Source organism: Solea solea, chromosome 12 (assembly GCF_958295425.1).
Source record: "Solea solea chromosome 12, fSolSol10.1, whole genome shotgun sequence".
In the NCBI taxonomy this organism is placed as follows: Eukaryota; Metazoa; Chordata; class Actinopteri; order Pleuronectiformes; family Soleidae; genus Solea; species Solea solea.
In genome coordinates, this window is record NC_081145.1 from 6137069 (window position 1) to 6160691 (window position 23623).

Below are 23623 nucleotides of genomic sequence, written 5' to 3' on the forward strand. Positions count from 1 at the left end.
ACTTAAATTCCTTTAAATGAAAATGATCTATGAACTGTGCATTATATGCATGAAACAGGTTATCAAAAGGCTCAACTTTGTCAACTTAACTTAAGTTTTGGTGCACATTTACACAGCACTCATCAAGTCTCTGAGAACAAAAATGTCCTAAATGTCTTGAAATGTTTGGACACATACTCATCACCTCTGCCTCTCATTACATAATGTAATTAACTGCATATTAATTAACATGCAGTTATTTAAATGAGTATTTATCAAATCATACTTTTTTTACCTTTTTCGTGCAAATATCTAATCAGCCAATCACACGACAGCAACCCATCACTTTCAGGGTTATAGACTTGGCCAAGGCGACCTGCTGAAGATCAAACTGAGCATCAGAATGAGTTGATTCAAGTGACTTTGAACATGACATGGTTGTCGCTGAGTGCTAAGTAAAATATTTTATCATATTTTACTTTTCCTGGGAAATGACAGTAAATGGTACTAACATTAAACTCAAATCAGTTTGAACTATTAGAAGCTAATAAATAATAACCTCTCATTGGTGTTGCTGCTGAGTAAATACAACCAAAGTAGAGGTATAACCATCAAAAAAGTCATAGATGTTTGACTTATTCATACTAGGAGGATCTTAAGTCCAAACTCAAACTCGAAAACCTCATCCCTTCACAAGATTCTAAATGCAGAATAAAAAAAATGATTGTGCTTTAGTCTCAGTCTGTAAAATGTGTGTGTATTGTTGTCCGATGTTTTATATATATGTATATATGTATGTATGTATATGTATATATGTATATATGTACATATATGTATATATATATATATAAATATAACCCACAACTCAGTGTCACTCTGCCTCTCGTGTCATGAGAGTTACTGTAAAGCACAATCTTCATTATACACTGTTAGTGTAATTTTTACCTTATGTAATTCATTGTTGTATTGACGTTTGGTGTCAATAACTGCAGTACCTAGTACTTCCAGTAGGAGCCGCTGGTCAGTGTCTAAGCCGGCTTTGACTCTCTACAGTCGGTGTAGTTTCGACCGTGATGCTCCGCCGCTGCTGTTGGAAATGCTTCGGAAGGTAACGGATTCTGGCAGTAGCCGCTGACTAACACAACACAGTTCTACTGCTGGAGGTTTCTACAAACGCAAAAGTTCCCGGATACGCTCTGCTGTGATGTGGAGTGAAGAATAAGTTGCCGTGGACTGCGTGGACGAGGAGCTCGTTCGCCGTTGAAGCTCACAAGTTTAGGTAGCTAATGCTAATGCTACGACGTTTGCTAATGGTATTAGCCCGAGTCGCTAGGTAAATAAGACTGCCTTTCGGAGTTTCCTGTCGTGGTGGCCACGTCTTCACCATGTGCTGTTAGAAGATATTCTACACGTCTATTTTATTACGTGTAACAGGAAGAGTCATTCTTGGGAGATGGGTGGCTTTTTGTTACGTTATACACAAAGCTACAGTTCCGCACGCTAGCTAGTTGACGTTAGCTAACGTTGCCGAGCCGGCCAGCAACTTCCACAGTAGTTTCGTCAAGCTAACCACGGAAGTATTGTCGCCCAGAAGCAAGCCCTGTTGCTGAAATCAGGGGACCCGCAGCCATGTTTGAGACGGAGACACATATATCGTGCCTTTTCCCTGAGATCCTGGCCATTATTTTCAGTTATCTTGATGTGAAAGACAAAGGAAGAGTAGCCCAAGTGTGCGCGGCCTGGAGGGACGCGTCCTACCACAAGTCTGTGTGGAGGGGGGTGGAAGCCAAGCTCCATCTGCGGAGAGCAAACCCGTCTCTGTTCCCCAGTCTGCAGACCAGAGGCATCAAGAAGGTTCAGATCCTCAGCCTCAGACGAAGTCTGAGCTACGTGATTCAGGGGATGCCGCACATCGAAAGCCTTAACCTGTGTGGCTGTTTCAACCTCACAGACAACGGACTCGGACATGCCTTTGTGCAGGACATCCCATCGCTGCGGGTGCTGAATCTCAGCCTGTGTAAACAGATCACAGACTCCAGTCTGGGCAGGATTGCACAGTACCTGAAAAACCTGGAGGTGCTTGAACTCGGAGGCTGCAGCAACATCACTAACACGGGCCTGTTGCTCATCGCCTGGGGCTTACACAGACTCAAGAGCCTGAACCTGCGCAGCTGCAGGCATGTGTCTGATGTGGGCATCGGGCACTTGTCCGGCATGACCCGCAGTGCTGCGGAGGGCTGCCTGTCTCTGGAGAAGCTGACTCTGCAGGACTGTCAGAAGCTGACGGATCTGTCCCTCAAACATGTCGCAAAGGGCCTAAACAAACTCAAAGTGTTGAACCTTAGCTTCTGTGGAGGGATATCGGACGCTGGGATGATCCACCTGTCACACATGACCCACCTGTGCAGCCTGAACCTGCGCTCCTGTGACAACATCAGTGACACTGGGATCATGCACCTGGCCATGGGCTCCCTGCGACTGTCTGGACTCGATGTCTCCTTCTGTGATAAGATCGGGGACCAGAGCCTGGCTTACATTGCTCAGGGCCTGTATCAGCTCAAGTCCCTGTCTCTCTGTTCCTGCCACATAAGTGATGATGGCATCAACAGGATGGTGCGCCAGATGCACCAGCTCAAAACTCTCAACATTGGACAGTGTGTGAGAATCACAGACAAAGGGTTGGAGTTGATAGCTGACCACCTGACGCAGCTGACAGGGATCGATCTGTATGGTTGTACTAAGATCACAAAGAGGGGTCTGGAGAGGATAACACAGCTCCCGTGCCTTAAAGTGTTGAACCTGGGACTGTGGCAGATGACTGAAAGTGAGAGAATGAGGTGAAAAGTTTGAGGAAAAACATGTAGTTTGTTTTGTATAGTGCTCAGTTTCTTAATTTTACTTTCTATACTGTGACTAAAACGGGGAGAGGGACTTATCAATCACTGGAATATTGTTCACCAATGCTGCAGTATCCACTTCTCCTCTGACCTTGGTTCAGTTTTTTGTGCTCTCTTTTAAAGGCGCACGTGTTTAATGTCAGCCAGTGGACAGTTCTTACTTTCTAGCTACCTCACCCATTAAACACAGGAGTGCCTACTATTGCTTAATACTAGAATAGTTTGCGTATTTTTGTGACTCGCGTACCAATGGAGGTTTCGATATTCCAGAAAAACCTTGCAGAATATTAGGTAGGCATTTTAATTCTTAACAGAAAGGCTGGAGTGCCTTGGATGGAAGTTTTAATTAATTTTGTTTTGGCTGATTTTTACTTGCATAACCAGTATTTTTTTGTATTGAATGACTGTTGACATAATTGTACTTCAAATTGAAGTGGGTGGATCACTCCCTATTTGTCCCTGTTTACGTATGTATAGTTGGCTAAGTTTGATATTCCTGAGGAAGATAAGTATGTATCAGATGTTCCTGTTTGCTTCTCTGTCAAAGGTTCATCAGTGCGACTATAAAAAAGGCGTAGTAATTAACATGCTGCCAAGGCTATATGCAATACCTTTAACCGTTCATCAGTGGCTTTTCCCCTGAGGAGCTTACAACAACAGCGTCAGAGTGTATTTGTATAAAAAAAAAGCAGTAATTTAAGATTGTTTTATATTCATACAGTAGTGATATTTATGAATAAAGATGGCAAATATGTTTCAATCTTGTCACTTATTTCATTCATGATAATACCCTTTTCAACTAAGTTTCACATTTCAATGTCTGAGTGTCTTGATTTGTCATGTTGTCTCATGTTAATTTGGGTAATTTAAAACATTTATGACTCAAATTAAAGCAGCTTATGCAGTCATACCCTACTTATTTCAACACTGGAGGGTGTTGTCTTTTTTAATATATAACTAAAAGTTATATATTAAAATAAAAAAAAGGTAAAGGTGTGTATATATATATATATATATATATATATGTGTCGTTATAGTTATATATAGTAACACTCTTCACTAGTAATAAATCAAATTTGTATCATTGGTTATGCACAGATTCAGACTACAACACACTGTTTTAGTAAGTCTGAGGACTCGAGGCTGTGTTCAGATTATCAGCCACATTTTTCAAATCTTGATTCGTAAAAGATCTGGTTTGATGATTCACATTCAACCGAAATTTATGAGCAGTAAAATTCACTGGTGTTTTTAGTCATACTCCTTTATACTTTAATAACACAATGTTGCTGTTGACATAAAACAAATCACTTCCTCCTGTGTGCAGCGTTGGATTATGACTGGATGACACAAGATTCAAACACTGCTTTCCTAAAAACACGAGTTGTGATGTGCTTTAATAACCTTTCACAAAGTGATATTCATTGTTCCGTAATTTGAATAAGCAGATCGAATATTAACGTTATCTCTGGTAAGTTAGACAAAAACAACATGCTTATACAAGAAACCAAGGCTTATAATATATTTATTTACATACATACAAAAACCAAATAATTCACAAACATGTCTGGTTTTGTGTTTCTTTTTTCCTTTTTTTACAGTTTGATTCTTAACACAGACAGAAGGCAGTACTTTTCTCATATATCGTATGAAAGAAACAAACAGACACCACAAGCTCGACAGACAGAAGCCCGTGTTCCTCACTGAAGAGAAAAACAAGTGACCAGACGTTAAGGCAAGGGCAGGGACACACAGGCCAATGGAAGGGAAATAAAACACACCGCCTTCTTGTTCTTCCAAAGCTGCTAATCTAAGTGTTGGTGAAGGATGGAAACCTTTGATAGCCGTTAGTCCACTTAAAAAGAATCCAACCACCCAAATGTATCTGTAAATCAGCCACACACAGGAAGTTTGTTAAAAAAAATTCATTTATTTTTAGATGTATAATGACGCAGTGTCTGCTCCGTAACATATGTTCCTGTTATGCAACAGCAGGCGGGGACATGATGGTTGGAGAACTCTTTTTTTTTTTTTTTTTTTTAATCAATCTGCCGTTCACATCAACCATGACAGAACAGGTAAGAAGAATAAAAAAGAACGAAAAAACAGACAACACTGACCATCTCGGGATAATACACGCAGATCTCCATGTGGTGAAGAGATAGAAAACAAAAGTGATCATTTCAAATAAATGCAAGAAACGTACTCTCCCTCCATCACACGGTCACGCTTTTTTAAAACATTTTGTATTCAACACATTATTTTGACACAAGTTTGTTTATTTCATTATTTTTTTGACACTTCTCATCTCCAGTCTGTGCTGAAGACGCCAACATGACGGCCTTTTTGTTCAGAGCCACTTGCTCTTTCAAAATTCTGTGCAAACATTCAATGCATATCCATACAGTAAACATTTTTATATATATGTATTATATTTTTTTTATATATATATATATATATCTCTATAGAACATGACTTTCCGCAATTTATGGCAGTACCGTCACACGCACGCACATTTTGTCCTGATGACAAATTTAGACACAAAAGACAACTGCACTGCTTTGAACTTGTGATTATTTTTTTTTAAAGAATGCACAACACCTTCCACTTAATTACCTTTATTTCAGTCACTGTACGTGTTAAATATCACTTCTTTATTTTTTTTTACAAACGGATCACTTAAAAAGTCAAAATCTGCTGAAAAGTGACTTTTCATGTCTTGTACACGTAGATGCACTTAGTAATTAAAAACCTCAGCCCTGAAGATTTCAAAAGACACAAGAAAAGGAGGCATCACTTGTTAAAGTGACCTGACGAACATGAGACAAAAGGGGGCGGCGTCACACGGGTTCTTCAGCCATTTTCTTGTCAAACTGAAGGTCAGGTGGGCTTTAAGTAAAATCTATAGAAACTTTGGATGAAACTGAATGATCGGTGGATCAGATCAGAAAATTCCCTACATCATGCCGTAGCACCAATATTACAGAGGAAGAAATTTCCCTGCATTAGGTCCAGTACTGATCTCTGTGCATGCTCCAAGGCCACTAGAACGTTCTCAAAAGAAACATTGCATACCTTATAGACAAGTGGACGTTGTGTGCAAAACCCTTTTTTGTTAAAGAGAAAAAAAAAATAAAAATTAATACATCACAAGAAGTGAAAGCTTTTTTTTCTCCCCTCCCTCTCATCTCCTGAAAACGTATTCTAACTAAATTCTGGTCGTTGATAAGTGTCAAAGGTCCAGTCTAGGTTCCCCCTCTTCTGCCAGTTCCCCACATCAAAATGTTCTTAATCCTAACTACACAGACAGATCCACAACTCTGAGCTGGGAGACCATTTGGACAACAGCTACATTTATTTGGTAAGAGAGTGACGATCGGCCACCGGCGGCTGTTTTTCCCATCTCGTGAGTTTTGAGTAAAATACAAGACGAGCGTCTACAGAGCTCCACGACTCACACCAAACTTTTCTCCTCCCTGATCCTCTCGAGATGTAGCAGCTCCCCAGTTCTCAAAGTGCTTTCCTGCCCCACGTGAGGGACCAGAGTCACCCCCTTCTTCTAACAATATTGTGAGACAAACCTATGAGGTAAACGGTGAGGTAACTGTGCTGGATCTGGCAATTCCTGCTGTGAGTGACGGGGTCCAGGGAGAGGACGGTTGGCAGTTTGTCCAAGCCCTTGTGCAGAAGTCTTTCCCCTCCCAACGCAACAGTCCTAGACTTTACAGGTGTGCTTTGATATAGATATAGATGTACTGTAGATATATATTTAATTTTGCATGTTTAATTTCCTGACCAACTTCTGAAGTTGCGTTTCCACCAAGTGTTACCAGTTCAGTTCAGTTCAGTGCATTGTGAAACGGTAAATCCCAATCTAGCCTGGTTTCCACCAAGTGGCGTGCGTGTGTGTGTGAGCTGTGTGTGAGCTGTGTCAGCTACGTTTATCACCCCAGTGTGACACAGTGTATTCTGCCAATAAATGCAACAAAAGAAGAATGTGACACAGTACGGACCAGGTGTAGCTGCTCTGCATTTCCACATGTGCGTCACGTGCCTGCAGTTCTGTTCATACCATAACGAGACTCGGCATCAGTCTAGCTTTCCATACACATTCAATTTTAGCATGTGGATCCTTGTGTTCTTTGAGCTCCGAGTCGAGCACACACTGTGTGGTTGTGCTTAACCTCACGCAACTGTCCATGGTTACTATCGTCTTTGTCATCTCCTTTGACCAAAACGAGAGGTCACCCTCGACTGGAACGGAAAGCTTTGTGCTAAAGATAGCGTGTAAAGCGTGTGTGCAGATTTAAACTGGAGGTGTGTGCGACTTTGTCCACGTGGACCAACACGCAAACGGGTGGAGGAAGAAATGAACGTCATGCAGACCCTAGCAGACCTAGTAGAAGCTAAGATGATAAGATGCTAAGAACAACAATAGTACAGAACAGTTACCCATCACAGCTTTTGACAATCACCGCACAAAAACTAAACTGAACGTTACCACTTGGTGGAAAGAAGGTCTTCTGTGCTGTTGCCTGCCTGACACATGTTTAGCCGTCTATCTGTGAGTACACCATCTGCCGTGGTCATCATTAATTGATCAGACCTCAGTTTGCAGTAAGTAATATGATATTTGCTCAAAGTGGCATATTTGAGAGCAATATGATAAGACCGTGAACATCCCTAATTCGATTACTGCCGCTCTAGAGACACATGAGACAGGAAAGCACTCAGGTTTGTTCCAGGGTTGATGAGGGGAGCAAAGAATTAGAGCTTGGTGGGTTTGAGATAAGGCCCCTGCATTCTTCCTTCCCTTCTTATTTCCAGGAGCCTCACTGGGGCTCAGCTACAGGTTTTACCAGGACCAAGAGTCAGCTGCTTTGTGTCTGAGGTCAGGGTTGTTGTTGTTGTTGTTAGCACGACTCCTCCAGAGCATTGACAACCTGCTCCAGGATATCGGGGCAATAGTCCGCAATCTGCTGGAGAACAGAGTTGGCGTACTCCTGCAGCTCTCCGCTCTCCTTCTCACACACCTCCAGCTCCCGTTCCAACTAGAGGAAAGAAAGCAGGGATTCAGTCTCACTTCAAATAGCAGCACATTTCACAAAATACTAATTCGTTCCCACAAAATAGGTAAAACGTGCACACGAATAATATTAATAACGGCAAAACAATTAGATTTTGGTTGTGAACCAGACACAGGTGTGGATTCAGTATTTTTTCAAAACAATGGACACTCTTCTAAAATGTCAATACTGCTTTGAAAAAGAACCTTATATAGTTCTATGTTACTGTGTAGAATGTTTTGTTATGTACACCGCTTCAACTGCTCCTTAATGCACATATCTAATCAGCCAATCATTTAGGCATGAAGGGTCAGGGTCAAGACGAGCTGGTGAAGTTCAAATTGTCCATCAGAATAAGGAAGAAAGGTGATTTAAGTGACTCTGAATGTGACACAGATCTGGTCTGAGTGTTACAGAAACTGCTGGACTTTCACAGAGAATGGTCTGACAGAGAGAAAATATCCAGTAGCAGTTCTCAGTAGCATAATGGCCATTTATTGTACTAATACTATGGGAAATTGAGCAGCGTTGGTGGAGGTTTGTGCTTTGTAGAGTTCCTCCCGTACCTGTTCGACAGTCATCTTCTGGAGATCCTCCTCCCAGTCTTCAGGGTCGCTGTGGTGGTAGTGAGAGGGCGGTGTGAGCTGGCTAAGAATGCTGGGGTCCCGGTCATGGCAGAGGTCGGTCAGGTGGGCAATGTAGAGCTTGAGCTTACTGCGGTTCTGGGACAGGGCTAGAAGAGGGGGTATCATCTGCAGAGGAAGGAAGAGAGGCAGAGAGCTACTAAGTAGATGACAAAGCTTATGTTCTCCAGGTTACACACTGACAATGAAGGAGTCATACGCCACCATTCCACCAATGATTGAACACAATGACAGAACCAAGCACAAGACATCATTTGCATGCCAAAAACAACAAGTACAGCACACGAGAGTCAATATATTCAGGAGTTACTAAGGAACTGAGACTCAATTATCCAGTACCCATTTGTGTGAATCAAAACATGAGCAGGCGTTCATTTATGTCAAAGCACTGACATGCAACGGAGACAACTTAAACCAAGACCCCATTTAGACCTGGTATTAATAGACCTGATCACAAGTGGACAGCTTTAAGCTCAGATGTGAATTCCCCTGCAAATCTTATCACATACTCCGAGTTGGTCTGAGGCACATTTATGATTACGAAAGAACACAGTCTATCCTGAGGATGAATGGGTCCACATTCTCTGACCCGTGACACTTCAGTTTGATTTATTTGTAGACTGATCGAAAAATATTAAAACTAATCACCACACTTTTATTAAAAAAGGTACAGTAACTGTACACAGACACATTAAAACCAAAATGTTTGTTCTTGCAAACACAAATGGCGTCTGTGTGTTTTTGAAAATGTGAAATCCGATCACAAGTCGTCACAGGAAGCGCATCCTGGATGCATTTGAACACTGTCCACTTGTAATAAGATCAGTCAGGACAGATAAAACCAGGTCTGAGCAGGGCATCAAAATCACCTCGTCCTCTACTGCATGCAAAAATAAATATATCAACAAGCACCGCCGATCTTTAACCCATGAGCCACAAAAAGGCAATAAATGAACAACGTGAAAGATGGGATGAATGGCAGGAGAGGACGACTCTCGCAGATAAACAAAGTAATGATGACACATCTGCATTAAGACGAGAGGAATGACACAAAAACAAGAACGGCACAAATAAATGGAACAAGAGAGAGAACATGCCGCAGAGTGACGATGGAGAAACGTGCGACAGCTCGGGCTTTTTTTTTTTCCCATACAAGCTCACCCTTCTGAACAAAATGGCTGAGGGAAAGAGGGAGGGGGGGGCAAATGGTTGGCTACGCCCAAATACCCTCCTCATCATCCTGTTAGCCACAACGCAAGCCAATCGCAGCATTAGAAAGGAACATATGGTTAGTGTGTTAAAAGAGCAAAAAAATAAATAAATAAAGAAAGAGTTAGATAGAAAAAGGAAATTTTCAAAATTACAATTCCCTTCAGACAGCAGGTTCAAGTTGAAACATCCTAACAACAGATGTTATCACGTTAACTGGTCAGTTGCAGAAATGTAAGAGAAGCAATAAGCAATAAGCAATAAGCTACCTGATCTGGAGAGGGTTTGTGATTTGTCTGGTCAGGGGCAGTCTTCAGATGGTCGTCTTCATAGTTGTCTGCCATGAGCTTCATCCTGTTCTGAGTCTGTAAGTAAAAAAACAGGAGAGATTATAAAAAAAAAAACATCACTGATGTGAACTTAAAGCAGAACTTTGCAAGCCAGTTCACTTTTTTTCCAGGCCTTTTTCTCTACAGAGCTCCCCCTACAGTTTAGGAGTACACATTTTTACGACACCACCATAAACAGCCATACATCCATTGTCTATCGCTTAATCCTCACTGTTGTAAAAACTCATCACTGCTCGTTTTTCGCTGCCATGATGGACGTCTAAAATAATGGTATCACTGTCTTGATCTTGACAACCCTCAATCTCCCTACAACAAGACACTTAACCACCACAATGACTCCACCGCTGTTAAATTGGGGTAGAAATCCTGCAGTGTTCTGCTTTAATGCTCAAATAATATGGCTTTTTTTTGTAGTTTTTTTCCATTTATTTACAGCGACAATTAGTATATGAAGGGATAAGCTGACAGAAGAAGATTGGAATAATAAGAACTGGGAATGCTGAGTCAGCATTTGCTTTTTGCAGCAGTCAGGCTTACATTACAGTGCACCTTTTTTCCCCCCATAAACACTGCAAGTTCATTTTTTCGGCTTCGGATGGACGGAGATATTTTTTCAGTAATTTTAAAGATACACAAATACATTATATGCAATCCTAGAAGCCTTGCGGCACTCACAGTAACACAAATTCAATAATACGGCTTTGTTTTGCTTAAATACGAATTGTTCAAGGGCTACATTCTTGGGTTTTATCTATCTTTTCAGTGCATTTTGGCAGTGAAATATCATAAGGTAAATATTTATATCATTGTACTCATTTGTAATTTTTATACAGATTTAAGTACAGTGCTATTTAAAGTTTAAATGATTGCTTTCTGTATCTTTATATAATGATCATGATAACACAATTATAGTATTTAGGAAGAGAACAACACAAGTTAAACCCTTTGTGAAGCGTTAGTAGAAAAATCAGAAAAGGTTCAGATAATTCTATGGTTTTAAAATAATACGTTTGTATTTTTGCTGGTATTTCTTAAGCAACCTAGCAGTGTGCCTGGTTTATACAAAGTTCATTTGTTTGTACAAAATGACATGATAGCATTCATACTGTAGCTATAAATTCACATTTATAGATGGATAAAAAGAGTGTGTTGTTTTCTATGGTTCCTTTTATGACAATAAACAAAACTCACTGGAGAAAAAAAACGAGAAAGGAGTCAGTCGATTTCATTTTCATGGCCCTCCTCACCTGCTGCTTAAGCTGCTGCACCAGTCTGTCCTTCTCCCTCTTTAACAGAGACACTTCGTCCTGGGTCTTCTTCTTCTTTGAGGAGGACAATTCCAGAAGGGCGATGTTAGCATCCTTTTCGCTGATGGCAGCCAACAGTGCCTCCTGCCTGTGTGGGTGGGGAGAAAACAGCATGACATCCAACCACAAGAGTAAATAGCTCAGTTATCATTTATAATTCATGGCACAGAATCAACCTGCCAGCTGGGGAAGGCCAGAATCGGATGACATTTGAAAATATGAAGGCGGCAATCAATTATAATCCAGAGCGCAGTCCTCTGTGTGTGTCTTACTTCATCTCCAGCACCTCCTCCAGGTGTTTCCTGCGCTCAGCTCGCAGGGTAGTGAGGTGTGCCTCCTTCTCACACAGAGACTGCTGGGTGGATGACAGCTTGGCTCTCATAGACTCCAGCTCCTGTTTCACCTTCTCCATGGCCCCCAACAGCTCCTCCATCTGGGGGCAAACACGCACACATATACAAGCATTTCAATCATGACTGGTGTAGGAATTGGAACAAATCCTTCAGAGAATGACTTTCAGGATTTGCTAATATAAACTGCTTTCATATAATGCAGGGGCAATCCAGATGTGAACTAAAACACAGGTACCATAAAAGTACAGTAATGGATTTAATTTACCTGCTAAGACATAAGTGGCTTTGATTCAAATATATACTTCACTTTTACTTTTGACTAAAAGAGAGAGAGAGAGGATAATTGATCCCCAAACGATCCATTTGGTGGTCATTTAATTTGTGATCAATTCAACTGATGCATGTTTCATAAGCAAACAACGGTTAAACAAAATGACAAAACTTGACATGAGCTGGAATCATCAGCAACATGTTGCAAAGACATGCAGTCCAATTTCAATTAAACATTCAGGGCCCCCCCAAAATTCACCAAACTTCACAAATGTGTGGATGGAGGGGCTTCTGTAGGAGACTGTATGAAATGCAGACACGTTGCTGCTGTTGCATCCACCCCGTGTTAAGTATTGATGCTCACTCAGTACATTTATATGCTGTTAAAAGCAAATCTAATTATTATGTCAGTCCAAGTAAAACCAGACTTTTGACTAGAAGTGTTTTAAAGTGAATTTCTCAAAGTTGGACTAACACACCCAGATAACCAAGGAGCTGGGAATAGAATTACAATTGCATGTTTGTGATCACCTGGATTTGGACACGAAAACAGCAGAAAAAGCTGGTACAACAGTGAGAAATACATGGCGAAATCCTGACCGGTGAGTCTTTGGACTGACGAGGAGACAGAATAATGCTCTGTTACTTTAAATAATTTATTTTTAAAGATATGCTACCAACTAGCGACAAGCTAAAGTTGTTTTGGCTTGTGATGTAATAGGCGAACCGAAAAGGCCTAATACTAACACATCGCCACCTAGTGTGGAAGAGGTGGGCACACTTTCATTAAATTGATTTGATACATCAATCCCCCCACTGGTGTTTGTATACAAAGTCAAGGACAGTTGTCTAATTAATCGGCTGAATCAAGCCACAACTAACTTAACTGTGCATGGAAACGTACTGACTGATGGAGGTTACACAATACTGGACTCATACCTTTGACAACTTAATGTGGGCGAGGTTCGACTCATGCATTGGTTTGAGTGAGTGCTTCTGAGAGGCGGTGTGTAGCAAAGAGAAAACAAGAGAAAACGACAAGCAAAGATAAAAGAACTGAGAGAGAGAGGAGGAGGAGTCACACGAGAGCAGAGAGGAGGGAGGTGAAGAAGGGATGAGAAACACTACCATGACAGCAAAAAGGTGATGAAGAGATAGACTTAGTTCATGAAGGCATCTGTTGTGCACATATGATCTTGGGGCTTTACAGATATTGCTCTGTCATGATTGTGTTTGTTTGTTTGTGGGGGGGGGGGGTTGTGTACCTGTCTCTCCTGCAGTGATCTGGCAGCCTCCTCCTGTGCGAGCACCATCTCTCTCTCAGCAGTGATCTGAACGCTCTCTCTCAGGGCCTCCTCCAGCTCCTCTATACGCTCTGACTTCTGACGCATAATGTCCTTCAGTGCAAACCAGGTCACATTGTATCAGTGCAAGGAAAAATAAAAAAGGAAACATATCTGCAGGGTACACACAGAGTCCAAATGATCCAAACACATGTGCCACACCTTCACCTGCTGGGAGCTCTCAGACATGTTGTCTTCCCTTTTTCTAGCTTCATCCATGAGCCGAGCATTTCTGCTTTTCTCCACCTGCTCTTTGTGCTTCAGAGACGCCACTTTCTTTGTCTGGTCCTTCATTTGCCTGAAGCGATGCAATGAGATACACAGGTGTTAAATAGTATGTTATCAACAACACACACACACACACACACACGTATGTATATGTATATGTATATATATATATGCATACACACACACATATATACATACATAGATACATACATACATACACACACACACACATATACATATATATATATATATATATACACATACACATACACATACATACATATATCTACATACATATATACATAAAATGTAAATACAAGTTCAATTGTACATGACTATCATTGCAATGTCTCCTCGTTTCTCTGCCCCCCCTCGTAGTTGGGGTTTGAGTTTGTTACAATATGAGATGAGACTTAAAAATACTGTGCTAGGCAGTATTGGCAATAAGTGTTATAGATATTTTCCAATATGTATATTGCCCATGTTGATTTTGGAGTGATAATGAATTTTAAATGTTTTTAATGAAGATAAATGCTACCGCTCTTAAACATGCTAGCAAACAAAGCTTTACACACAGATTTTTGTCAATATCAGATGAGACTCAGAATGTAAGTAAAAACAATAGGGACAACAATTAGCATGAACAGGGGTCATACGAAAGAGAAAGAGTTTAATATATCAGAAGAGGGCAATTGCTTGTAGCACCACATACTACGGTGAGGTGACAAGGGACAAAGGGAGAGACATGTGAGAAAAAGGAGTCAAAAAATCATCAGTAAGAGAAAGAGAATAAAAGAGCAAATACTAACCTGGAGGCCAAACTGGTGGAGTGAGAGATTTCCGGGGTAAAGACAAGGAAGCAGTTAAGAGAAAAACAAGCTCAAAGTGAACATGAAGGAAAAAAGAGAGGACGAGGCGAGAGCTCATATACACATCTGGACAAGAATTATTTTCTGTCTTTGACTCTGATGTATAACAAGGTCAACAGTTAGAAAGGAAAAGAAAAACACGACATGGACGTGGAGATTTGCCAGTGCCAGTTACTGTTGCTGTACCTGCATCCATTAAAACGAGCTGCGAGTAACATTCACCACGTCAGCTTTCAAAGCAATACTGCTTCAATGCCAAATGGCAGGAGGCCAAATGACGCTAAAATCCACTATTCACTGTGCCAGGGGCAACAGTCTCCAGGGTGACATGAAGTCAGTGAAGGAAACATTTGCAGCAATTAAGAGGAACAGTGGTCACAAGTGAAAGCTAACAAGTATGAAAACAGATGTCAGACAACTCAATCATTCAAAGTGATTGCGACGCACAAAGCAGGCTGCAGGCTTTAGCACACCAGGTGTGTTTTTTTTTTAACCTGGTTCTTGTTGATGTGAGCTTCTGATGGGTAAACATCTGACCAATAAGAATGTGCATTATTGATGATTCAACATTAATAATATTCAAAGAAGCAAACACTTATTTCTCAAAGACCTTTCCTCAAATCTTCTAACGTCCTAAAGTCTGTCCTGAGGTGATAAAGTTAAAGGGTTTTCTCCAGGTACTCTGGTTTCCTCCCACAATCCAAAAGCATGCAGAGGTTACTTGGACAATCTAAATTGCCCTTAGGTGTGAAAGTGAGAGTGAATGGTTGGCGACGTGTCCAGGGTGAAGCCCTGACCTTCGCCCTGTGTCAGCTGGGATTGGCTCCAGTGACCCGCAGCCTTCATAAAGCGGTAGTGCTTGTAATTTGGTCACGTAATTGCGTTGTGCTTGATGTGAATAATAAGTGTGTGTTGACATTTAATTTTGTGCCGTTTATTTGTGTCACCACTGATGTGCAAAGGTCTTAACAATCGGACACAACTGACAAACACACATTAACACTAAAGAGTGGCAATGGCAAAATACAAATGGACAAATGTTGCAGGTTCACATCACATGCCTCCACTCACCTCTCCAGCTCACTGATCTTTTTATCTTTGTCATTCTTCTCGTTCTCCATCTCCCGCAGGATCTCAAGCAAGCGGTCCACCTCAGCCTGGGCCTTCCCAGAATCCTCTTTGTGGCGGGCAACTTCCTGCTCGAGGTTCTTAATGCGCTCGGCCAGCTCTGTGTTGGCTTGAGCCTCCAGGGCTGCATTTTGAGCCTGAAAGAGGACAAGATGCTAGAAATCAGCTGTTTGGAGTTTAGTGTAGTGAGCCAAATTCAACAGGAAGCAATGCAATAAGCAAAATCGCAAAGGCTGCAAATTAATTGTATTTTTTTACTCTATGTTGTCAATTTAAAAAAATAAATACATGTAGGAAGAAATGTATATCTTATATCCAAGTTGTCATCCTTGTATTAGCGTATAGTTTATTTTCAGTAGTGGCAATGCTCCATTAGTAAAGCTAGACTTTGAAAAACAATCATATCACAAATACAATTGTAATTGCAATATCTGTCAGAAAATAGATTTTACTTCAGTTGAGCATGTCTGATTGTTAAGATGTTAAATATCTTACCCTCTTAAGCTGATTCTCCAGTTTAAGACACTCTTCTCTCTTCTGCTCCAAGGCGATCTCAAGACTCTTGAGTTTTGAGTCCTTCTTCAGCCCTGAGGAGGCCAGAGATGATGCATGCTCCTTCAAGTCCAACAGTGAGGTCTACACACACACACAAAGCATCAGTATAAAATATTGATGAACCGCTTCCATCTTTTTAAAACCACAACAGCATGGGAATGAGGAGTCAGAAAACACATTAGATCTAAAAGTGACATCCATGGCTCATCAAAGTGAGACTAATGGGAAATAACCCCACAACTTTTAGTGCGAGTCTGTGTTCCTGAATTAGTTTCTCACCTCTCTGTCTGACAGATCTCCTTGCAGCAGACTCAGTCTCTCCTTCAGCTCCTTCAGTTCCTTCTTGTTACAGTCGAGCTCCTCTGTCTTCTCCCTGTCGTCTCTGTCCCGCTGCTCCTTTAGACGCTCAATGATGCGTTCCTGCGTGAAGGTGCAGGTAACAATCACAATCATCATGTATGTACAGTATAACATGAGTGCAAACTCAACAAGTAGCAGATGTAAATGTACCTTTTCTGCGAGAGACTCCTCTAACGTGGTGAGAGCAGTGTCAGTGTTGGACGTGTCTGCCTGCAAAGACTTGACTCTCTCCTTCAGGCTGCTCATCTGCTTCTCCTTGTCCCTCAGTTGCTCCTGGAGGTTCTCAATCTACAGAACACAAGATAAACCATCAGCCAAACTCAACATCAACAACAGGACCCAATGGATGCATCTTTGTGACCATTTATTCCACATGTCTCCTAGTTCAAATCACCTTCTTCTGTAGCACATTAACTTTGCGCTCTTTAACCTCCAGCATGTCTTTGAGGTCGTGGATTTCCCCGTTAAGTGTGCCCTTCTCTTCTGACACTTCTTGTATCTGCTTGCTCTTCTTGTTCAGAGTTGCTTCTTTTTCCTCCAAACGCAGGCGTAAGGCATCAACCTGGGACAGGAGAAGGTAACTTAAGAAACTGCAAATTACGACAGAATCTTAGAATTTGTAACTTTTATTAACAATTTTATGAAACCAATTATAATATGCCTCTTCTGTACCTCGGTCTGTAAAATGGCAGCTCGCTGCTCCTTGGCAGTGAGTGACTCCTTGAGGACTTCAATGTGTTGCTTGCTATCAGAGAACTGGTTGGTGAGCGTTTCCAGCTTGGTCTGCAAACCAAGCAGCTCCGTGTCCTTCCTGGAGAGGTCCTGCTTCACCTGCTCCATCTAACATAAGAGAAAAGCGGTTCAATTTAGATTTCTATGTGAGGTGACACTGAATTACAGCAGTTTCCTCAAATTCAATGTCATGTTATGTGTGACCTTATTCTTCATGAACTTGGTGTGGCTGCGGTAAACTTCCATCTGCTTCATCTCTTCCTGACGCTCCTCACAGCTCAGAAGTCCATTTGATTTCATCATAAGCAGCTCCTCCTCCATGTCCCTCAGGCCCCGCTCCATTGAGTTGATTTTTGCATCCTATGATTGATGAAGAGGAGTCAATAAACATAGCATGCACAAGTGTGACACACCACATACATCAGCATAAACGCAAATCTCTTCAAATCCCCACCTTCATGTCAATGACCGTCTGTAGAGCCTTAGTTTTGGTCGACTCTGGGGTTCCCTCATAGCGACGGTGCAGCTCCTGTTGGGTCGAAAGAAAGTTGTTTGTATTTATGAATTACAATGAATACAATAGCAAAAGACTCTGGTTGTAGTGGTTGTAGGAGCCATTACCTCTCTCAGAGCGGCGGTCTCTCTGTCTCTTTGGTCCAGTAAACTCTCAAGGTGATGTCTGTGCATCTCTGCATCAGCCAGCCTCCTGGTCCTCTCCTGGTCCTCTTCTGAGGCTTTGGCAGATTGCCCTGACACAGGAGAAGCAAAGACCTGATTACCATAATAATGAAGGTGAAAAGACATTATATAGTTTAAGGTTTAACTCATTCAAACAGCCCCGTTTACTATTATCAACCATGTGATTAACCTGCACAGGTTAACTAAGTATGTTGTGTTTCACATATTTAAGTTTGTTAAATGTGACTTTTGACTTTTTTGTGCCCCTAAGAGCATAACATGGATTTATTATCATCAGTTATTAGGTTTTTGTTTATTTTGGTTCCATTTGTCTGTGAGCAGCATGACTCAAAGAGTAAAGGATGGATTTGAATGCAATTTTAGAGGGTTATAGGTGATGGCCCAAGGAAGATTTTAGTTTATTGACAATGTGGGAAACTGAACACTGAGACACCTGTCCAAAGGTTTTCAGCATGCCTCAGACGGTTTGAGGGGTATTAATGAATGCACTGTGATCAATTGAAGGAGAATAGAAAGCCACATTTAGCTGACAGAGAAGGCAGCTTGGGTTGAGATGAAGGGGAAAGAAAGCAGTAACCACAGCCATTTAAAGCGAAAGCCTGAGATGAAAACCTTTTGAGGTCCAAATTATATGTGGAGGACAACAAAGTCAACAAACTCTTAATAGTGCCAAGTCCTTATCTTTCCCCCCAAGATTCTAAACTACCTTTGCTCTGCAGCATCTCCAGAAGTTTCTTAATGGATTCGTCTCTGGCTCCCAGGGTTTGCTTCTGGGTGTCAATCCTCAGCTCCATCTCCTCCAGGGTCTTCCTCAGGAGGAAGAGTTCTTTGGCCTGTCTCTCATGCTCAACATGTAACCGCCGGTAATTCTCCTCTGTAGGTTCAGATGTCAGGGCCAGGTCCCGGCCTTGGTTTGCAGGATCTTGCTGAAGGAGCTGGTTGAGATCCCTTTGGATCCTTAGCTCATCCTGAAGAGCCTGAACAGTCATCTGGAGATGCTACAGACAAATGAGAGAGTTTATTTCCACAGGCCTAGACGACATGAAGAGATATTGATTGATTGAATATTGATTATTTGATCTATGCAAAGCCTGCAACAGCCATACTTTATGGAATAGATCATTAGATTCTGGCATTTTATTGTGTTAAAATCATTATGATTGAAAAAATAGCAATGCCCTGACAGATGCAACCCCAACAACCAGGCTCTGTGGACAGTGTTACATTTCATGCCCAGACAAATACAAGTGAAACACTATCAGCCCAGTATAGTATTGCATTGTTTGTGGTATCTGATGCTGCGGACACTTGGCAGGGTCACTGTGACACAGTAGCACAAGGCCATGTTACACTCTGGTCTGAACCAGCTGAGACCATTTTCAGACAACAGAACAAAGAGAGAAGTCAGTGTCTGCCTTCACTTCCCTATGCCCTCCTCCTCCTCCTCCTCCAGCACCCTCCCTTTCCTTCGTCTTTCTCTCCTTCTTCCTCCACCAGCACACGCCATTCTCCTTCTCACAAACTATTCATCTACCTTGCCTGCCCTCACCAAGTCTCCTCCCTCCATTACCCTCACTCTCCCTCCTTCTCCATCACCCTCTCCTCCCCCTGAGTAAGGCTGACTCACTGCTGTGACTGCATCAACCCTCTGACATGCACACAGCCACATGCATGCACCAACACCCCCCCCTCCCCTCCCATATTCTCGCTGTCATTGCCTGAGGAGGTGTTCAGGTCAGGTGTTTCAGAGATCACAAAGCATATGGGATGTGATGCACAAGCTTAAGTGACTCCAACAGCAAGTCAGAGCATAGAGAAGTCAAAGCCCGTGAACACAAACCCAAACGTTTTAGGAGTGAACATCCACACCACTGGACTGTATGAAGTTACTATACAGTTCAGTTTTCATGGGGTGTGGTTTATACAGTTTCTATCAATGACAGAAGGAAAAGCAGATGCCTCACCTAATCTACACCTGATTAAACATATGATATCTGAGGAATGTTAGCTGCTTTTTCCTGCTGTTAACTGAAGTTTGTAAACCCCCTCACTCTCCTGCACCAAAGTCTGTAGACAAAATCAGTGTTTTTGGCTCACAGGGACACAGGAGCTGCTGATCTACTGCTGCTACCTCATTTGGCAAGTGTGTGCCACTTATGTAAACCAGGAAGAAAGACTTTAAACATTAGTCACAAGATAACATATTTGAGCTTACTGATGGTGACAGCAGAGGATTAACAAATCCTGTGTCTCGTGACATAAAATTCAGGAACACAGACAGAATTTCTCATGAATTTTGGTGCAAAAGAGTAGGAGGTTTATAATCTTCAGTTAGCTGGCAGGAAAGGCTATCTAACAGTGAGAGAAAGCAGCACACATATTCCTCATGTGAAAGCCCCAGGACTTTATCCCAGGGTGGTGCATAGTGACCTGTGCTGTTGTTAGTACAATCATGGAACTGAAGGCAGCTGGCCACTGCCTCCAAGCTCCTTGAAACCCACCTGCCCTACGCAGCCAGTCTCTCTTTCATAACCTCCCTGATAACATCCACCATGGGAACAATCAGTTTGTTGATGTGCTGTTTTGTTTAGTTTTCCTACACCAGTTAACTCTTGCCTTTGCAGCAAGAAGACCCGGGCTCGCGGCTCGATTTGAACAAGGGCCATTCTGCATGGAGTTTGCATGTTCTCCTTGCGTGGGTTTTGTCCGGGTTCTCTGGTTTCCTTCCACAGTCCAAAAACAGTGGTCACTGAGTCAGACCTTCCTTTTCGGCTGCTCCCTTCAGGGGTCACCACAGCGAATCAACCTCCTCCATCTAACCCTGTTCACTGTATCCCCCTCTCTCATACCAACTAACTTCATGTCCTCTTTCACTACATCCATAAACCTTCTCTTTGGTCTTCCTCTAGACCAGCAGGTGTAAATTATATTAGTCTTATAACGAGTCTTTTGTTGTGTGTCTTAGACATGTTTCTCTCTCTGCACCTGCTGGTACGCATGTTACCGACGTGTAGTCCAGGCAGGTCCACCAGAAACCATGGCACACTTGCGAAGGTCAGTGTTGATATTATGTTGATCGCTCAGAGCCACACAAACCGGAACTACCCCTTTAAAATGTTAAAGATGCTCAGTGTGTGATTCACATGTCCTTTTTTAATCACTCTTGATAAAATATTTATATCTATTTAACTCATGTGTAATGCGATATTAAGCTTTAATAACAATTTCAATAATAATGATTATTAGGTGAGTAGCTGAACATTTTAATGAGAAAAGTAAACTGAAAGGCATTTCACATAATTTGATGTGATGATGACAGAGATATTTCTTGAAGTTGAGATTTGAAAACACTGTGCCCAGTGCAAATACCACAGTAGCAAACATAGAAAAGCTTCAAAACCAAACATACGGCAGACATGGGCACAGTCAGTTGGGCCTATGTTCAATGAGGGCATTTATCTAGAGCCATAATTAACCAAATGCCTTTCAGAGTACATGTGTGTTAGTGTGCGTGTGCGCGCGCTTTCTGCTGCATGTGTGCAATCATGGGAGGTGGGGACTGATATACAAAAGCAGACATCTTTAAATTACAGCACCCACTAATTTGCCCTGCTCGAGTCGGACATTAGTGGGAATTAATCCACAGCGTAATTCTGTGACTCAGCAGGAGTGAAAACTGCAAATGATACAGTCTGGCCCATCCATTATGAATCACACTGAGATTAAGACTATTTGTCTTCATTAGTGGTTGCACAGTTCCCACAACATACTGGTGGTTTTAAAAACAGATCTTGCCATTATATTTATTGACAAACTAACAAGACAAAAAAGTGGTCACAAATTGTATTAGGCCTTTATCTAAATCAAGTCTGGTTTCAGCACAACGTTGTGTTCATATTGAGCAATTACTTCGCATCAGTGAGAAGCTTCAGGTGCATTTTGCTGGATATGCATTTATATTGAAGGACATGTTTTATTTGGTTTTAAGTCACTTCACTTTAATATGAAATCCATCAACTGTGTAAGAACCATGAGAAACACGTCATTGTACTATTAAACTAAAAGTGCTATTCACAAGTGCTTATTTTTATTACTGCTGCACATAACACAATTTTCTGTGGTTATAACACTGGTGCAAATATATAGATTCACGTTTTAAATCTCAACATTTTCATCCTGTTCACTGTAACCAACAATTTCTGAAACCTACAGAGATGCTAATGCGGCTGCCATTAGACTTATGGCCTCTTTTATCTATCAAGCGTGAGCATATAGCTGTGTATAAGAGGATTAACTGGAGGTTTAAAACTGCCTACAACCAATGCAGCGAGGAGAGAAAGAGTGGGTGAGAGTGAGAGCAACATGCTTGTATTGTACTGATGCGGACACAGTGTGAAATAAAATTCCTCCATTCATACAAATTTAAATCTTCATTATTATTGAGTCAACGTTGCAATCTGTTTAAGCAAACATGAGGGAAGACTCACCTGTGCTTCATCTTGAATGACACGGTATTGTTCCTTCCAGACAGTGATCTTAGACACCTCATCTTTCCTAAGAGCTCGCTCTTTCTTTAACTCTGGGCTCCAGAAGGTTTTTATAGAATTCATGGAGGAACTGAGCTTGCTCTCCTTAACTTCCACCTCCCGCCGCAGCATCTCATTCTCACGCAAAACCTGAGAAGACAAGATTATGAAGCGTAAATACCGGGTATACGGTTGGTCAAATGGCTAAATGAAATGTGAATGTAGCTAAATACCTCTTTAAGTTGGGACTGCAGGTCAAGTATAGTGTTGTCTCTGGCCTGCCTCAGAGAATGAGGCACAGTGGAGGCCATGTGATGGTCCCCAAAAGCGAGAGCATCACCCGCCATCATGCCTGCTGGCAACACAGCATTGGCAGGTACTGAGGTGGAGATGTTGGGTGTGCTAGCAGCCACCACTCCACTGCTGCTGCTCCTGGAACCATACGTCACCCTCTGCCGCCCCATGGTTGTCATTGTCCCACCACTTTTAGGAATGTGGTCCCCTGCCATGGCCACCTCATTGTCACTCAGGTACATTGGTCCTGAGGTGGCATATGCAGCGTTGAGGGATTGGATGTTCTCCATGGAAAGCGTCTTGCCTCCTGCTCCTCCAGGCCCCCCTCCACTGCCTCCAGTGCTGTTGGTGCGACGGTGTCCCATTCGAGGAGAACGGGGAAGGCGAGGAGAACGGCCGGATCCCTGACTACCAGTACCACTTCCATCTCGTCCTGCACTATGGTTGGCATCCCCTCTGCCAACAGAGCGGGCACTACTGTACATCTTATGCTCAATAAAAAGAGTGGACCTGATTACAAAACTGTATTTGATGTTGACTGTCCTTTAAATTCTTGCTGATTTTGTGGCTGTGACTTAAAACAATTGTGTGAGGATGTGGTGGTGCTTCAACTGGAGAACAGACTTCCCTCTTTCAATGACAGCTATCCAATGCAACGAATTATGACACCAACCTGCAAAGAAAAGTCCATCCTCATAAACAGCACAGCAATAGTTCATTTAAAGTAACCATTACAAATGAATAGGGCATTTAATGTGAAAATATCAAAACCCAACTCAATCAGCCTCCAATAAAATAAATAACAAATATTACA

The 23623-nt window shown here is 41.9% G+C and overlaps 2 protein-coding genes across 5 annotated transcripts; one reads left to right on the forward strand and one right to left on the reverse strand.

Moving 5' to 3' along the window:
• Positions 1 to 1016: 1016 nt before the first annotated feature.
• Positions 1017 to 3636, forward strand: LOC131469722 (F-box/LRR-repeat protein 14-like). Its single transcript, XM_058645000.1, has one exon. It carries the CDS (start codon positions 1609 to 1611, stop codon positions 2818 to 2820), a length of 1212 nt encoding a protein of 403 aa, XP_058500983.1. The 5' UTR covers positions 1017 to 1608; the 3' UTR covers positions 2821 to 3636.
• A 748-nt stretch (positions 3637 to 4384) lies between these two features.
• Positions 4385 to 23420, reverse strand: LOC131469721 (ELKS/Rab6-interacting/CAST family member 1-like). 4 transcript variants are annotated; one of them, XM_058644996.1, is made up of 21 exons: positions 22749 to 23420; positions 22477 to 22665; positions 18696 to 18987; positions 17912 to 18039; positions 17745 to 17819; positions 17495 to 17650; positions 17231 to 17398; positions 16953 to 17120; positions 16709 to 16846; positions 16478 to 16618; positions 16139 to 16279; positions 15587 to 15780; positions 14456 to 14467; positions 13581 to 13716; positions 13341 to 13472; positions 13015 to 13071; positions 11725 to 11885; positions 11393 to 11540; positions 10065 to 10160; positions 8509 to 8694; positions 4385 to 7927 (listed from the first exon to the last, which is right to left on the reverse strand). In XM_058644996.1, exons 1-21 carry the CDS (start codon positions 23292 to 23294, stop codon positions 7790 to 7792), a joined length of 3402 nt encoding a protein of 1133 aa, XP_058500979.1. In that variant the 5' UTR covers positions 23295 to 23420; the 3' UTR covers positions 4385 to 7789. The 4 variants fall into 4 exon arrangements, 3 of the variants coding, with proteins under 3 accessions (XP_058500979.1, XP_058500980.1, XP_058500981.1); XM_058644997.1 differs by lacking the exon at positions 13015 to 13071; XR_009241832.1 differs by lacking the exons at positions 4385 to 7927; positions 13015 to 13071 and adding an exon at positions 9748 to 9826 and having other exon boundaries at positions 8605 to 8694.
• Between the last annotated feature and the right edge of the window lie 203 nt (positions 23421 to 23623).

Bases quoted from the DNA above. Each gene is read 5' to 3' on its own strand.
- LOC131469722 (XM_058645000.1), top strand. From the start codon at position 1,609: ATGTTTGAGACGGAGACACATATATCGTGCCTTTTCCCTGAGATCCTG.
- LOC131469721 (XM_058644996.1), bottom strand. From the start codon at position 23,294: ATGTACAGTAGTGCCCGCTCTGTTGGCAGAGGGGATGCCAACCATAGT. The intron at 16,280-16,477 runs GTGAGAAACTAA...GTGTGTGTGTAG, and splicing joins GAGATCTGTCAGACAGAGAG to ACCTCACTGTTGGACTTGAA. The intron at 13,473-13,580 runs GTGTGGCACATG...TTTGCACTGAAG, and splicing joins AGAGCTCCCAGCAGGTGAAG to GACATTATGCGTCAGAAGTC.